General features: G+C 51.9%; 1 protein-coding gene across 1 annotated transcript; it reads right to left on the reverse strand.

Moving 5' to 3' along the window:
- Positions 1 to 6924: 6924 nt before the first annotated feature.
- LOC119459392 (uncharacterized) lies at positions 6925 to 16665 on the reverse strand. The gene is made up of 2 exons (XM_037721185.1): positions 16545 to 16665; positions 6925 to 7541 (listed from the first exon to the last, which is right to left on the reverse strand). The coding sequence occupies exons 1-2, from the start codon at positions 16663 to 16665 to the stop codon at positions 6925 to 6927; spliced, it is 738 nt and encodes a 245-aa protein (XP_037577113.1).
- Positions 16666 to 16880: the final 215 nt, after the last annotated feature.

A 16880-nucleotide genomic window follows, 5' to 3' on the forward strand; every position in this document is an offset into this window, starting at 1 on the left:
ACCTCGGATAGACGATGTCATCGATTGTCTGCATTCGGCTTCCTACTTTTCTTCACTGCTTTTAGACGTTTATATAACTGCGTGAAAAAGCGAGGACACACGAAAGAAACACACACGACACCACGAGCGCAGAGTTTGGAATGAGCACTTTCAAATGGGTTGTAATACCAACAGATGTCTTTAGCGTCAGAATGGAGGCTGAGGTCCAGAAACTGAAGGACATTTTCCTTGGCTAGCTCGTGGGTGAAGGTGAGCCCTCTCGAAGCTGATCGAAATATATTTAATATGAGATCTATGACATCATTAGGGTTATCATTTTCGGACACGTGGAGTATGACTAAGTAGTCATCGACATAACGGAAAATACGCACGACATGTTCCCCGGAAATTAGTCGCTGAACTCGTTGATCAAACACCGACAGATCGATATCGCAAAGAACGGGAGCCAGTGCAGAACCAATACAAATTCCAGCTTTCTGCACATAGTATTTTCCATGAAACTCGATGGCCGTGGAACTCAAATAAAAGCTTAACAGTTCAAGGAAATGCTCGGTGCTCACCCCGGCCGTGTTCTGAAAAGCTACTTCCCCAGTCTCTTGAACTTGTTGCCTAATGGCGGCGAACAAACCGTCATGCGGGAGTGAGTAGAACAAGTCCTCGATGTCAATCGAGAACCCTCTGTTAGCCATCGGAAAACCTTCTTTCAGGTGTCTGACGACCTCCGTCGAAGATCGGACTAAAAAGTGGTCCTTGCTCTTTTGTAGGTTCGATTGAAGAAAGTTCCCTATTGTCTCTTGCCAAGTGTCTTTCTCTGATACGATGGATCGCAGGGGGCAATCCGGTTTAGGGGTCTTACCAGTGAAGAAGATCTCGAGGTGGCTTGTTACTTTGCTCTCAACAACCTTCCTTAACGAATCCAGGTGCATGCTTTTTAGTAGCTTGACGGCAAGACGTTTTTGTTTCTTCGGAAGCAAGTCGGCTTGCTTGAAATTCTTTTTTACAGCTTGAGTTGCCTTTCTGTCAAAAGTGATGGCAGGCATAACGACGAAGCCACCTTCTTTATCTGCCTGTAAGATGGCGAGATCGTTTTCCTTGAGGCAGCTCACCACTTTCCTTAAGAGTTTTTTTTTACTCCCTGGCTGTTCACTAACAGTGCGTTGCAGACAGCCACTCCTTCCCCCACAACGCTGCTTTTCCGGAACTCGCTGTCCAAATTGACGCACTAAGGCAAGAAGGTCTGACCGCTTGGGTCCTGGCTCGACAGAGGAAGGCGAGAAGGTGAGATGACGTGTCCTCGTTTTTTCGCGCAGTTATATAAACGTCTAAAAGCCAACTAGCCCGCCTGAACGTCCTTCGCGCCTTTTCACCCTGCTGACAAGGAGAAGACTGCATTCATGACACCTGATGGACTATATCAATTTATTGTTATGCCGTTTCGGCTTTGCAATGCCCCCGTTACTTTTGAAAGATTTATGGACTCAATTCTTCATGGTCTAAAATGGGAGGTACGTTTGTGCTATCTAAATGACGTTGTCATTTACGGACGTACTTTCCAAGAGCATAACGCCCGTCTAAACCTCGTCTTAGACTGCGTCGAAAAGGCCGGCTTGGTTTTGAATTCTAAGAAGTGCCGGTTTGGCGAACGACAAGCCTTAGTCCTTGGATACCTGGTTGACAAAGATGGTGTCAGGCCTGCCAGACCCCCGGAAAATAGAAGTAGTCAGTGCCTTTAAGCCACCTCAGTGACTAAAAGAACTCCGCAGCTTCCTGGGTTTATGCTCCTAGTTTCGACGGTTGGTGCCCAGATTCGCGGACATTGCTTATCCTTTGACAAGTCTCTTGCGAACAGACAGCCCATACGAGTGGACACCTGAATGCGACGCGGCATTCTCTCAACTCAAGTTCCTGCTGACTTCAGAACCCATTCTTCACCACTCCAATCCGTCTGCTCCTACTGAAGTGCACAGTGACACCAGCGGAATTGGCATCGGAGGAGTGCTTGTTCAGCGCCATAATAATGAAGAGTATGTGGTTGCCTATGCGAGCCGTTCTCTCAGCAAGGCTGAACGAAACTACACTGTGACAGAGCAAGAATGCTTAACGGCTTTGTGCTGTTCAGAAGTTTCGTTGCTACCTCTACGGGCGTCCATTCACAATTGCAACCGACCATCACTCCTTGTGTTGACTTGCTACCCTCCGTGACCCCTCCGGTCGTCTAGCACGCTGGGCTTTGCGGCTCCAACAATTTGACTTCATTGTGTCGTACGAAAGTGGAAGACGTCATTCCGACGCTGACTGCCTTTCTCGCCTTTCTCTGTCGACAACAGAGGATAACGCTGACAACCTCGACACCTGCTTTCCTGCTGTCTCTCACGCGTTTCCTGACGCCACCGTCTTCCAGCGAGAACAGCGCAATGACCCCCTGTTCGCCGATGCCTGCAGTCCCAAGGCCAGTGGTCGCTTTTGCCTTCGCGATGGACTGTTATACAAGACAAATTATTCAGCAACTGGCGCGCGGTATTTACTGGTTGTTCCCCAAAGCCTGCAATGTGACATTCTCCGTGTCATGCATGATGATCCGACGTCAGGCCATCTCGGATTCATTCGCACCTTATATCGAATACAGGAGCGGTTTTACTGGCCTAAGATGCGACATTCCACTAAACAATACGTGTCGAGCTGCGACAAGTGCCAGCGTGACAAGCGACCTACAAGTGCTACGCAAGGCCTCCTTCATCCTGTTGCGTCGCCTACTACACCTTTCGAGCAAGTTGCTATCGACCTGCTAGGACCGTTTCCACGATCTAACAACTGCTGGGTCATGGTCTGTGTCGATCACCTAACTAGATACGCGGAAACCGCTGCGATATCTTCTTCCACAGCTACTTGCATCGCTGCCTTCTTGTTACGCTACGTAATCCTTCGTCATGGTCCGCTTCGCGTCATCATCAGCGACCGTGGTCGCCAATTCGTCACTGACGCCGTGGAAGAATTGCATAAACGCTGCACTTCGCAGGTCCTCCACTCAACACCATATCATCCCCAGACGAATGGCCTTGTCGAACGTAATTAGGGAAGACGTGACGCGTTTGGTTGCCCACATTTATTATATGCCCCTCACAGACGCTGTTGCTCTTGCCGCCGCTCTTCTTTGCGTCTTGTCGCGTTCTACCTCGCGCTCAGCTCGCACGTGCGGAGCAGCCGAGGGGCAACATCGTCGTCGAGACGCTGACACAGACGCTGACGGCTCACCATATGGCCCCCCCTCTAGCGAGGTAGCCAGTGGGCGAAGGAGCGATCTCTATGAGCAGCTGGTAGGTCCTGCTGTTGCGAAGCGCGTTCGTGTGGTGTTTTAAATGCGAATGCATTCCTTAGTCGGGGCATGTCAGGCGTCTGTCGGTGTCCGCGCGCCGGCAGGTGTTATCTCTCCGCTCTCACCCCCTCTCCCATAGCAACAGCTGCGGGCGCGCGCGCTTATCCTCGCCCCTAGCAACCGGAGCCAGTGGTGCGGGCGGAGTAGCAGAGAGTGAGTGGAGAGGATGAGCGCGCTCTGGCGTGTGAGGGCGCTCGCATCGCGGCAACTCGGCGGAGCTCCCGCGTGTATGGAGAGAGTGTAGGAGAGGGTAAGTACAGTGCTTCGCCGCTCCTTCTCTCGCCGTTCGCTCTCTTTCCTCCCTGCGCCCCACTCTCCCGTTCGCTCGCTCGCACGTATATACAAATGGAGTGAAGCGCGCGCCTCACTCGCCGTGTACTCTCGGCGTGTACTACGTGTACTACGTGTACTCGCCGTGTACTACGCCGTGTACTCTCGGTGCAAGAAATGCATTCGGATTTCCTCACGATTCCCTTCGGGGAGGTGGGGGCAATTTTTTGGATGGCCTTTCGTCTTCAGGAACGGCGTCGGGGTCGAGGAAGGCCAGCTTTATGCGGTCAACGGAGACACTGTCTTCGCGTCCATTAAGAAGCAGGACGAAATGCTTTGGGCAACGCTTGACGACTTCAAAGGGCCCGTCGTAAGGCGGCTGCAGTGGTGGTCTGACTGCATCGTGCCGTACGAATACGTGTGTACAATCGCGGAGAGCACGACTGGTGAAAGATGGGCGTGAGTGTTGACGCGGCAGAATAGGAGACACGTTTCTCATGGCATTCCCGAGGCGGCTGGCATAATCGGCAACGTCCAGTCGTGGTATCGGTGACGCCTCGAAAAACTGGCCAGGAAGCCTTAAGGTCGTGCCAAAAACGAGCTCAGCTGAGGAGCAGGACGCGTCCGTACGTATCGTGCTGCGAAGGGCGAGGAGGACGAGTGGTAGTCGTTCGGTCCAGGGTATCAGTGATGAGGAGGCCATGAGAGAGGCTTTGAGTTGGCGGTGAAATCGCTCAACCATGCCGTTCGACATCGGGTGGTAGGCCATCGTCTTGATGTGTTGACACCAAGCATGCGGGACAAAGTGCGGAAGAGCGCGGAGTCAAATTGACGACCTCTATCTGTTGTGATGGTCTTGGGAACTCCGTAACGGCTTATCCACACGGTTATGAGTCCGCGGGCAACTGACTCTGCCGTGATGTCGGTGAGCGGTAGTGCCTCAGGCCACCGCGTGAACCGATCAACGCACGTTAACATATAGCGGCTGTTGTTCGATGGGGGCAAAGGGCCTACGAGGTCCAGGTGCACGTGACTGAACCGCGAGTCGGGAGGCGTAAAGGTACCCAGTGGGCTCACTGTGTTGCGCTAGACTTTGGTTTGCTGGCATTTGAGGCAAGCACGTGTCCAGCGGCGGACGTCGATGTTCATTCGTGGCCATAGATATCGCTCTGTGACGAGGCGTTAAGTCGCACGTATGCCGGGGTGCGACAAGGAATGCAAGGCGTTGAAGATGCTGCGGCGAAATGGCGCTGGAACATACGGGCGAGGACGTCCGGTAGAGGCGTCGCAAATGAGTGGAATAGCGCAGCCTGGAAGTTGGATATCTTCGAACTTGAGGGAGTTCTCTTGGAGTCGTAGAACTTGAAGGTCACTGTCCTCGCGTTGTGCAGTGGCCATGGCTGCAAAATCGACTGGCGGGCGCTCATCCACCGTTGCGTTGCTTTCTATTCGGGGTAGTGCGTGAGCAACAGGATTGTCGGATATCGCTGGTGAACACCGATATGTGGGCAAGTTGGCGGATCTCACGTGGAGTGTGGGAAGAGGTGGTAGTGGTCGAAAGACACGTGATCGGCTTGTGGTCAGTGAGGATATGGGATTGCCGACCTTCGAGGAAGTGGCGAAAATGCTTGACAGCCAAATAGGCCGCCAGCAGTTCGCGACCGAATGTGCTGTAACGGCGCTCGGTCTGTGAGAGATTCCGGGAAAAGAAAGCGATCGGCTGCCAAACTCCATCGACCAACTGCTGCAGGACTGCTCCAATGGCGACGTCCGAGGAAGCACGATGATTGACGTACCGGGGTCGCAATTTGGGTGTGCGAGGAGTGTTGCGTTGGCGAGCGCTTCCTTGATGGAACTGAAAGCTGTCTCGGCGTCGCCTGTCCAGGAGATGGAAGCGTTCGGCTTCGTTTGACCGGACAGAAGTGCATGGAGCGGTTGCAAGATAGCAGCGCAGTGGGGAATAAACCGCCGGTAATAGTTGGCAAGCCCGAGGAATTCACGCAGTTTCTTCGTAGTTGTTGGTCGTGGAAACTGTAATATAGCTTCCACGCGCGCGGCTGGTGAAGAGATGCCACGGGAATCCACGCGATGGGCAAGGAAGTCCAGTGAAGAAACTCCGAACTCGCTCTTCGGTCCGTTGACGACTAGTCCGTACTTGCGGGGCCGCGCGAAAACCTGACGCAGGTGAAGTTCGTGATCCGCTTCTGACGTGCTGAAGACGAGGATGTCGTCGATGTACGAGAGGCAGCACGTCAAACCACGAAGAACCTGGCCCACGAACCGTTGAAAGGTTTGTGCAGCGTTTCGTAGACCAAACGGCATACGTGTGTATTCAAACATGTCAAAAGGTGTTATTATGGCAGTCTTCGGTACGTCGGAAGGCTCGACAGGTATTTGGTGATATGCCTTCACTAAGTCGATCTTGCTGAATACGGTGCAACCGTGCAGCAACGCCGTGAATTCCTGGATGTGTGGTATCGGGTAGCGGTCCGGCAACGTCACTTTGTTGAGGGCACGATAGTCACCGCACGGTCTCCAGTCACCTGATGACTTGGGGACCATGTGTAGCGGAGATGACCAGGCACCAGAAGAGGGGCGGACGCATCCGAGCTCAAGCATATGCTCGAATTCTTGCCTTGCGATCTTGTAACGGTCAGGAGCGAGACGACGAGCACGTGCAAACCCCGGCGCTCTTACTGTCACAATGTGGTGAGTGCAATGGTGTCGTACCGGGTCTTCAATAGATGGAGCACGGAAGAGATCGGAAAATTCTTCCAGAAGTGTAGACCACGGCGGAGAGACTTTGGCATGAGCTTGCGCGAGACGCAAAGGTGGTAAACTTGATGTCACACCTTGAACTGTTAGGTGGGTCTCAGAATCCAGGAGACGGCTATGTCGTAGGTCTACCACAAGCTTAAAATGCCAAAGAAAATCTGCACCGATGATTGGTACACGCACGTCAGCGACTAGGAAATCCCATCGAAACGTGCGTCTCAAGCCAATGTCAAGCGTAACGGACCTGTGTCCGAATATTCGTATGGTTGAACCATTGACAGCAGTGACAGGCGGCGTGGTCTGACGTCGTCGGCGGTCCTCCAGCGTAGAAGGAACGACACACACTTCGGAACCTGTGTCGATGAGGTACCGGACTTTCGTGACGCGATCAGTGACGTGAAATAGGCGGCTGTATGTCGGGCCTGAAACACTGGCCGCCGTCAGTGCGTGGCCCGTGCGTTTCCCGCAAACAGGCATGGCTGATTGCACTGACGAGCGCGTGCTCCTTATCGGCGGTGGTACCAGCAGACGCTGCGAGGCAGACTTGGTGATCTGTCGCGGCTTTGGTGTCGCTGTCGTGACGCACTGCCCCGGTGGTCGGCTTTAAGCGAGCTGAGTTCAGCGGCCAGCTGGTCCACTTTGCGGCTGAGCTCCTCGTTAGCTTGAAGGAGACGGTCCAAGCGGTCGTCGCGGACCGGTGTAAAGAGGGAAGAGTCACGTTGTCTCTCGATTCCAGATATGGCCGGGGTGCCGACATCCATAATTTTGTCGGCCATTTGTGCCAGTGAGTCGAGGGTTTCTGTGGAGGACACGCTCAAGATCATCCGCACCTGCTGTGGCAGTCGCTGTAGGAAGAGCTCCCGTAGAATGGATGCGTCCAATGCAGCAGACTGGTCCCCAATCAGATGCCGCATGCGACGCAGAAGCTCCGTGGGCTTTCGGTCACCGAGCTCCTCCGCGGTGAGTAGCTGCTGCAGCCTACGCTGTTCCGACTCGGTTGTCCGGCGTATAAGCTCTGTTTTAAGAGTGTCGTAGGGTGTGTCCGAAGGCGGAGAGCGCAGAATGTCCCTTACGATGGCGATGACAGCAGGTGGGAAAGCACCGATGACGTAGTCGTACCTTGCTGTTTGCGATGTTACTCGATGTCGTCGGAAGAGGGGCTCGATGCTCAGAAACCAGAGTTCTGAGTCCGACTGCTAAAACTCCGGTAGCTTGAGAGTAGCGACGACAGGTTCGGGTACCGTGGGATTCGGTGCGACTTCGCTGTTGGGTGTGGTGTCCATGATCAACCGGAATGAACGAGGCTGAAGGCGTTTACCGTGGACACTGGGTGCGTTGGCGAAGGAACGAGCAGGTGGCGCGTTGGCGTCGGAAGTCCAGGGTCACCACTTGTGAGAAGACGTGACGCGTTTGGTTGCCCACATTTATTATATGCCCCCCACAGACGCTGTTGCTCTTGCCGCCGTTCTTCTTGGCGTCTTGTCGCGTTCTACCTCGCGCTCAGCTCGCACGTGCGGAGCAGCCGAGGGGCAACATCGTCGTCGAGACGCTGACACATACGCTGACGGCTCGCCATAGTACCAACCGCACCCTGACCAACATGCTGGCTACGTATGTATCATCCGATCACAGGAACTGGGATGACATCTTACCGTTTATTACCTACGCCTACAATACAGCGAAGCACGAAACTACGGACTTCACACCTTTCTACCTGCTCTACGCTCGGGCACCGCGCAGCTGTCTCGATACCATTTTGCCCTTTACACTCCATACAGAGGACTCAGTTGCTGAAACTTTGTGCCGTGCTGAAGAAGCCCGCCAAATTGCACGTCTGCGTACACTGGCATCACAAGATCTCTCCAAGGAGCGGTATGACCGCCGCCACGACTCAATTTCATTCGAAAAAGGTGACTTGGTGTGGCTGAAAGTGTCTGACGTAATTATAAGGTATAATTATCGAGGTTAAGGCGTGAGATGCGGTCGAGAATGGTGGTATGGGCTATGTTGTCAGACTTTTTCGAGGTCGAGGCCGAGTATTGCTTTAGTAGTGCGGGTTCTACCTTCAAGTATATGGTGCTTAAGTTGTAGCATGGCGTCTTGCGTCGACAGGTGAGCCCGCAAGCCAATGACTGAGTGAGGTTACGCTGCAGTGTCTTCCAGATGGGTGTTAATTCAGCTGAGGAAGGCATGCTTCATAACCTTTCTGTCTCCACGCTTTTAAGTACAGAGACTTGTGCATTTTAGCCACCCATTTATATTGGTCGGTTTCAATGACGACATTTTTGCCTTACACAAAGTGGTCGAGTTTTTCGCACTCGTATGTAATGACCAGTGTTTCTTTTTTTCTATTTGCGAATAGCGTTTTCCTGCTTCTGAGAGTGTTCCTGATACGTACGCGACAGGTTTCCATGTGCCGTTCTAGCTCGAGTGCGGTGCCTACGCCACTGCGTGACGCGTCACACGAGACCTTTGTTTCTCTTGCTGGATCGAACACCCACAGCTACGGTTGGCTACTCGAACTGTGGGATATTCGACGCCCTTGTTCTGCGGGGTTTGCGTCCATTCAAACACCTCGTCCTTCTTAATTATGCGGCACAGAAGCTTCGTCCTTTCTGCCAGTGTTCGAATCAACTTGCCGAAGTAATTTACAACACCAAGCATTTTCTTCGCAGCTCGTTTGTCGCGTGGCTCTGCAATCTGCAATATAGACTGAATGGGGGAGAGACTCGGCCTGATGCCTTCTGCAGAAATTAGGTCCACGTGTGTAATAAACGTTTTTAGCCCATTACTATCATCATCATAGCACACGTTTCTTCTCGGTATATCTGGCAAATACCTGGAAAATCTATTTCGGTGGCTCCAACGACGCATTTGAGGCTCGGCGCACAACACCTCAAGCAAACAAGTCTCACAGTGTGTTCTGCGTACTATGCAGGCAAACAGCGGTGGTTCACGTAAAGTGCCGTTTACCATTAACTCACTACTCTCGTATTGGACTAAACGCTAAAGAAATTAAACCATAACGGTAGACATCACCGCTAATTATCTTCATGCAAAACAAACAGCACAGAAAGCTCCGCTTACATCGATTCCCACAGTGCATGGGATCCACATATATCCACAACGACTCACCGGTATTGCCATCCTCAGTCGCAACAGAATCCGGCTCCCATTTCTATGCAGACGTGTTCCGCATGGCTCACGACCTACACCTAGCTTTCGGGCTTACATCTCCACTCCCAAACACGTCACTTCACCCTAAGTTAGATAACGCGAAGTATCGAAGCGCAATAAACTGTTTTTAGTGCAAAATAACCAGCCATCTTAAGTGCACGAACCAATGAACCGTGCCTGCCGTGCACGCGAATATACCGATAAAATTTTAAATCCAGGCCAGAGGTCACGTGGGTGACCAATGATACTTAAGAAAAATAATTTTGTACTCTCTATCGTGCAATAAAAACGCTTCGATTAGTGTTGGAGCAAGTTTGCAGGCTGAAATAGCGCTTAATACGGCGCCTCTAGCGGGACACTACGGCACTCACTTGGGCAACTTTTTTGCGACGTACTATGCTTGGTTTATTAGCAGCGCCGCGCGGTCTATTTTTTCGCCCTCTGTGGCCATTTGTTGAACTTGAGTAGCGCTCTGCGTCGACTGATTAGTAGCGCTCTGCGTCGCAGCGGGCGCCATTTCTTCAGCTCGAAGCTGCAGCGCACAAACATGCCGCCTTGTTATAGGCTCCGAACAGTCGAGTTTGGGGCTACTCTGGCGCCATCTGCCGCAGCAATGCGACAGCACTGGGAAGGTGGCTCTGCGGCTCGGCCGGCTCGACGCGTATTCCTTCATGCGCACTGCACTTCGTGTCGGCCACGGTTGGGCCCGTTTGCTTTGTTCATTAGCAGCCCCCCCCCTTTTTTTCGGATACGTATGGCGATGTTGCAATGGCATGCGCTTCATGGAGTGTTTATTGATGTGCTTTTTGAAAAAGAAAAAAAATCACCGCATATCCGCGAAGTGAATGCTGATGAGTGGGCGAAGCACCGGGGTATCCTTCGGGTAACCGTGAATGTATGTGTATATATATATATATCTATCTATATATATATAGATACATGCCAGACTCTGTATATATAGACTATATATATGCTATATAGACTATATGGCATATATATAAGACTACATATATGCCAGATCGTTCTTTCATAAATACATCCATAACACAGCGCCATCAGTTCTGCCTCTTGAAACTCCTCATTACAGGTCACGGTGGTTGTACAATGGGTTCAGTTTCATGCGCATCTACGGAAAGACTAATTCATTTAACTACTCCGCTCTTCCAAGAGCCATTCGTCTTTGGAACGAACTTCCTAACATCATAGTTTATGAAACTGACCAAGAAAATTTCCGGCTTCTTCTAACAACGCATTTTTCAAACAACTCTACAAAGCCTGCCATATTATTCTTTGTCATTGCCTTTTACGTTATTAGTGTGCAAGTACGCCTTAGACACTGTTTTGTTATAGCCTAATTATGTCGTGCTTGCTCGGTAATTTTGTTGACTATGTTTTACTGTGTGACATTTTTAAATGAGCTGTCGCATTCAAAGCGTTGGGTTTGTTTCCTAGGTCATATTGTAACACTGTATTAGTATATTAGCATATTTATTACCTATATGTTTTGTATATGTATTCACATAATATTCTAACGAGTGTATAAGAAACTATTTTTTATTGTACTCTCCCCCTTACACAATGCCTAGGGGCCTGTAAGGTATCTTGAAATAAATAAATAATATATATATACAGTAGTATATACTGTATATATACAGTACAGTATATATATACATGTACATGCTCTGGTATACACAGTATACACAGTATACATGCAAACCAAAGCTACGGACAACGGACGACGACAAGGGACAAGGCTCTGCCCTAAGGTGGTTCGCCCCTAAAAGTGGAACCGGCAATACGGCTGCGTTAAAGACTGTCACAACAGCGAAGAAATGGATCGCAGCTGTGATGGGAGTAAAGTCAGTCAGCTTCTCTCATCATGTTTGTAAGAAAGGTTTGCTTTGTAAATCGTGCTACACGGTGTGCGTTTCGCAGCTCATTGCATGTGCGACGCCAGCGGTCATGGCCGGGTCAGCTACTGAACATTAAAAACAATTGTCAAGCCTGTGCTGATTTGACGACTCCTTGCTGTAGCCTTAGCATTCGGTATGATCAGGATTATACTGGCGTGTGCGATGAGCCATATTTTATGCCGAGGAAGCTTATTTTATGCTGGCGAGCGCTAATTCATGAACGAATCTCGTTTCGTCCGCTGACGTCAGAGGCGCCGTTTCACATGGTGCAAATTTTCTTGCGAATATAAATTTGTGAAATTGCATTGCAAAAGCAAAGCGCATATGCAAGCAAAGGAATTCGCAAGCGAAATCGGACTTTGTGAAAAGGGCACAATGAGCCACGATCACTGTAAATGATGAAAAACAAACATTCGCGTCATGTAAATTAGGATCGCGGGATTAATAAGTATTGTTACGGGAAGAACGTTTACTTAGAAATTATAACTATATACAACGGCCACAAGCAGCAGCGATGGTTGCAAGGCTGTCGCGCACCTTCGTGGCCACTTCGTCATCGTCGTCTTCGTCCGACCGACCGTAGCAGCCCCTTCACTGTCTCGTCGCACTACCCTCCCCCCCCCTCCCCCAGGCGAGAGCCCCGACCCGGTGCTTGCTACCACGGACCAGAGTGACCAGTTACGTACGGCTTAAGTCTCACAACGTGCATGATAGCAGAGGGCGGTGGCTTAGATGGCGCTGGCACGACGAATGGTTCGATTTCATACGTAACGTCGGCGACGACGCAGCACCCTGTAAGGACCAACTTAGCGGGGCAATAGCTTTTCGGAGGGAGCGATGCGGCGGGTCCGAGACCACCGCAGCACGAGGGCACCTGGGCAGTAAGAAACGTTTCTGTGGCGACTATCATACAGGGCTTTTTGAGAAGCCTGAGACACTGTGAGCCGTTCACGAGTGATCTGGCGAGCTGTGTCGGCGCGCGCTATGGCGTCGCGAACGTACGTGCTGTGTGAGCTGACGGGAAGTAAAGTATCGAGAGGCAGAGAAGGTTCGCGTCCATACAGGAGATAAAACGGGGAGTAGCCAGTTGTGTCATGTCGAGACGAGCTGTAGGCGAAAGTAACGTACGGCAAAGTAGCGTCTCAATCACGGTGATCGGCGGAGACGTACACTGAAAGCATATCGGTAAGAGTTCGGCTTGGGCGCTCTGTGAGTTCATTCTTTTGCAAGTGATAAGCAGTTGTGAGCTTGTGGCGGGTAGAACGAAGGATGTCCTCGATGATCGGCCTTGATCGTTCAAAAGTTGTCGAGGAGCACCATGATGCGAGATGATGTCATGAAGAAAGTCGGCGACATCCGTAGCGCAGCTGGTTGGGAGGGCACGGGTAATGGCGTATCGCGTCGAGCAGTCGGTCGCGACGGCGACCCACTTGTTTCCTGATGTCGAGGTTGGAAAGGGGCCAAGAAGGTCGAGTACAACGCGAAAGAACGGTTCGGCAGAAATGTCTATAGGATGAAGCAGGCCGGCAGGTAACATAGGTGGCCTCTTGCGGCGCTGGCATTTGTCGCAGCTAGCGACATATCGTTGGACTGAGCGATAGAGACCAGGCCAGAAGAAACGTCGCCTGACGCGATCATAAGTGCGGGTGACACCAAGGTGACCAGCAGTGGGTTCATCATGAAGCTGGCGAAGGACAGCTGACTGTAGATGGGCAGGCCCGACGAGGAGGCGTTCAGGGCCCTCCGGATGCATATTACGGCGGTATAAGGTGCCGTCCTGAAGGAAGAACAAGTGGAGTGCATGAAGGATCGGGCGTGGAAGAGCTGAGCAATGATAGACCATAAAGGGGGCCTAGTCGCGGCGTTGTTCGTCGCGTATATTAACGAGGCCCGAAATAGATTAGACACAGGCGTCGGTGTCTTGCTCGGTGACGTCAGGGGAATCCACGGGATGCCGTGATAGACAGTCGGCATCTTGATGAAGCTGACCGGACTTGTGCACTACTGAAAACGAGTATTCTTGGAGGCGCGGAGCTCAACGACCAAGGCGGCCTGTAGGGTCTTAGAGCGAAGAAAGCCAACAGAGGGCGTGATGATCAGTTACGACAGTAAAGGTGCGGCCAAACCGGTAGGGACGAAATTTGGCGACAGCCTAGACAAGAGCAAGACACTCTCGTTCGGTGATCGAGTAATCCTTCTCCGGTGCGTACAGGAGGCGGCTAGCGTACGCATAACACAGTCGTGGCCGCCGTGACGCTGAGCAAGGACGGGACCGATTCCATGGCCTCTGGCATCTGTGCGAAGTTCCGTCGGTGCAATCGGATCAAAATACCCTAAAATAGGGCAAGTCGTGAGGGCATCGATAAGCGCCGAAAAGGCAGCAGCTTGGGCTGAGCACCATGTAAAAGCAACGTATTTTTCAAGGAGAGCAGTAATGGGACGCGCAATGTCGGCGAAATTACAAATGAAGCGTCGGAAATAGGAGTACAGTCCAATGAAACTGCGTACGTCTTTAGCCGAACAAGGTACAGGAAAATGCTTCATGGCGCGAACGTTTTCAGGATCGGGCTGGACACCCGCCGCGTTGACGAGATGGCCAAGTACGATTATTTTACGGCGTCCGAAACAGCACTTCGACGCGTTGAGTTGGAGACCGGCATTGCGGAATCCCTTGATAATGGCGGTGAAGCGCTGAAGATGGCTGTCAAATGTTGGCGATAAAACGATGACATTGTCAAGGTAGCACAAGCACGTTGACCATTTCAAGCCACGAGGAAGCGAATCTATCATGTGGCCGGCGCATTGCAAGGACCGAAAACCATCACTTTAAAGTGATAGAGGCCATCGGGAGTTACGAATGCGATTTTTTTCGCGGTCCAGTGGGTCAAAAGCAATCTGCCAATAACCTGAGCGAAGGTCAATAGACGAGAAATATTGGGCCCCGTGAAGACAGTTGAGTGCGTCGTCTATACGGGGCAAGAGATAAACGTCCGTTTTGGTTATCTTGTTGAGGTGTCGATAATCAACACGAAATCGCCAGGTGTTGTCCTTCTTCACCAGCACAACAGGAGTGGCCTAAGGACTATAGGACGGTTCGATGATGCTCTTGGCCAGTATTTTCTCCACGTCTTCTTGGATTATGACGCGTTCCGCGGCGGAAACACAATAAGGGCGCCGGTGAACCAGTTGAGCATCGCCGGTATGGATGGAGTGCTGAAGATGTCTGGCCTAAAGGGCGATTTTCGAGATCAAAGATATCCGAATATGACCTCCAGAACCGACGAAGACCTTCTGCTTGCGTAAGCGGGAGGTCGGCTGATATATTTTTTTTTTCGAAATCGGCACTGGAGATGAGGTGGCTGTGAGAGAGCCGGAAACAGTTCGAGGGCCGTCAACGGCTAACACAAAAATATCGCGTTCCTGCAACGACGACACGGTGGCAAGCGCGATACCGGCATGTAGCACCGTGGGTAGAAAGGCCAAAGTTCAAAAAAGGCACGCAGGTTTTGTTGTCGCGTACGGTAACCACAGTGTGCGGGAGGGCGACAGAGTGCGTCAGGACCACGTCGAGAATCGGGGAAACAACGTATTCATCATAGCACACACGAGAAGAGGGACTTAATGGGGCGTACGCGGAGGCTTGCGGTGGCAGGTGGAGGAACTCGACAGAATATAAGCGGCTGGAAGTGTCCGATAGTACGTGGGCGTCAAAAGGGAGTTCCAGTTGAAGAACACCTGTGGAGCAGTCGATAAGGGCTGAGTGCGTCGAGAGAAAGTCTAGGACGAGGATCACGTCGTGGGGACACTACGCAAGCCCGGCAAACAAACCAATGGTCTGATGGCGAGCAATGCACACTCGGGCACATTCCAAGAACGGCATACGAGCTGCCATCAAAGAACCGTACTGTGCTCTGAATTGCGGGCGTAATCACTTTGCGGAGCTGAGTACGGAGAGCAGCGCTCATTATTGAAATCTGCGCTCCGGTGTCTATGAAGGCCGTAGCGGTTACGTCGTCCACTTGAATGAGCAGAAAGTTTCGGCGCGTAGGTACAGTCAACAGAGGACTGGTTTATCGCGTCACTGATGCAGCGTCACCTCCGGTAGCTGCAGGGCTTAGTTTTTCCGAGCGTAGGTTCCAGGCCGTGGAGGGGACGATGACCGGTATGGTCATGGTGATCTAGATCGACGGCCTTGTGGGGACGGTGAGCGGCTAAAACTGAAGTGTGGAGTGGTGGCATCGGAAGCATCGGAAGCATGTGGATCAAAGCAAGTGGAAAACCATCGAATGTTGCCTCCATGACGACGCCAAGATCCAGTGGTCCAGTTTGAAGGCGACGACCAGCTACTCCGGCAGTGATGGGCAAGTGTCCAACGCGAGAGCAGTTGAAACATATGGGTCAGTCGTGTGATACCCTTCAGTCAGCCGGGTTTCTGTTGCGCGAAGGGTAGACCTGGTTCTAGGTGACATCTATGCACGGACGGAACAAACGGCCGATGATAATCGCATGTTCACGAACTCCTGGCGGACGACTGCTTGTATGAGCGACACGGTGGGCAGGTTGGCTGACTGAACGTCTGGAAGAACGGCAGCAGGAGCTAGTGCTTCGAGTTCGTGGCGGGCAATGCGCGTTACATCTTCGGACGCTGTAGCCTGTGCAGGCATCGGTGGGTCTTCGCATGATGATGTGGCGGCGGTGTTAGGCAGCCGAAAGAACGAACTGTCGGGTGATGCGGCGACTCTTCGCTTGTTCAGAGCGTTGGCATTCCTTAACTATGGCGCCGACCGTCGTACAGTCTTTAAATACAAGTAGATTAAACGCGTAGTTGGCTGTTCCTTTCAAAATGAGCGAAATCTTGTCATCTTCGGCCATTTTTACGTCAGCTTTTCGACAAAGGCCCAGTACGTCCTGTATGTACGAAATGTACGATTCGGTGGTCGTCTGGACACGATATCCCAGCTCCTTTTTAGCGGCCTGCTGATGGCCAAATGATCTGCCGAACAACTCACGAAGCTTCGCCTTGCAAGCGTCCCAACTTGTAAGATCTTCTTCATCCGTCCGGAACCACACGCGTGCCGTTCCTTTCAGATAGAATATCACGCTGGCTAACGTCACCGTGGGGTCCTGCCTGTTGTGGTTGCTGGCGCGTTCGTACATGTCGATCCACTCTTCGACATCCAAGCCATCCGTGCCAGAAGAGGTTCCTGGGTCTTGTGAGCGCGAAAGAATCACAGGAGCTGGTGGCTGCAGCACCGCTGGCACTTCGCTGGTCATCGCGGAGCAACCAAGACGGCGACCACTTCGAAGTTCCGCACTTGGTTGACGGAGCCGGCATGTTGGCAGGTTCACCCAGCCTTTCCACCACAAAGATG

This window comes from Dermacentor silvarum, chromosome 7 (genome assembly GCF_013339745.2).
Source record: "Dermacentor silvarum isolate Dsil-2018 chromosome 7, BIME_Dsil_1.4, whole genome shotgun sequence".
Lineage (NCBI taxonomy): Eukaryota > Metazoa > Arthropoda > Arachnida > Ixodida > Ixodidae > Dermacentor > Dermacentor silvarum.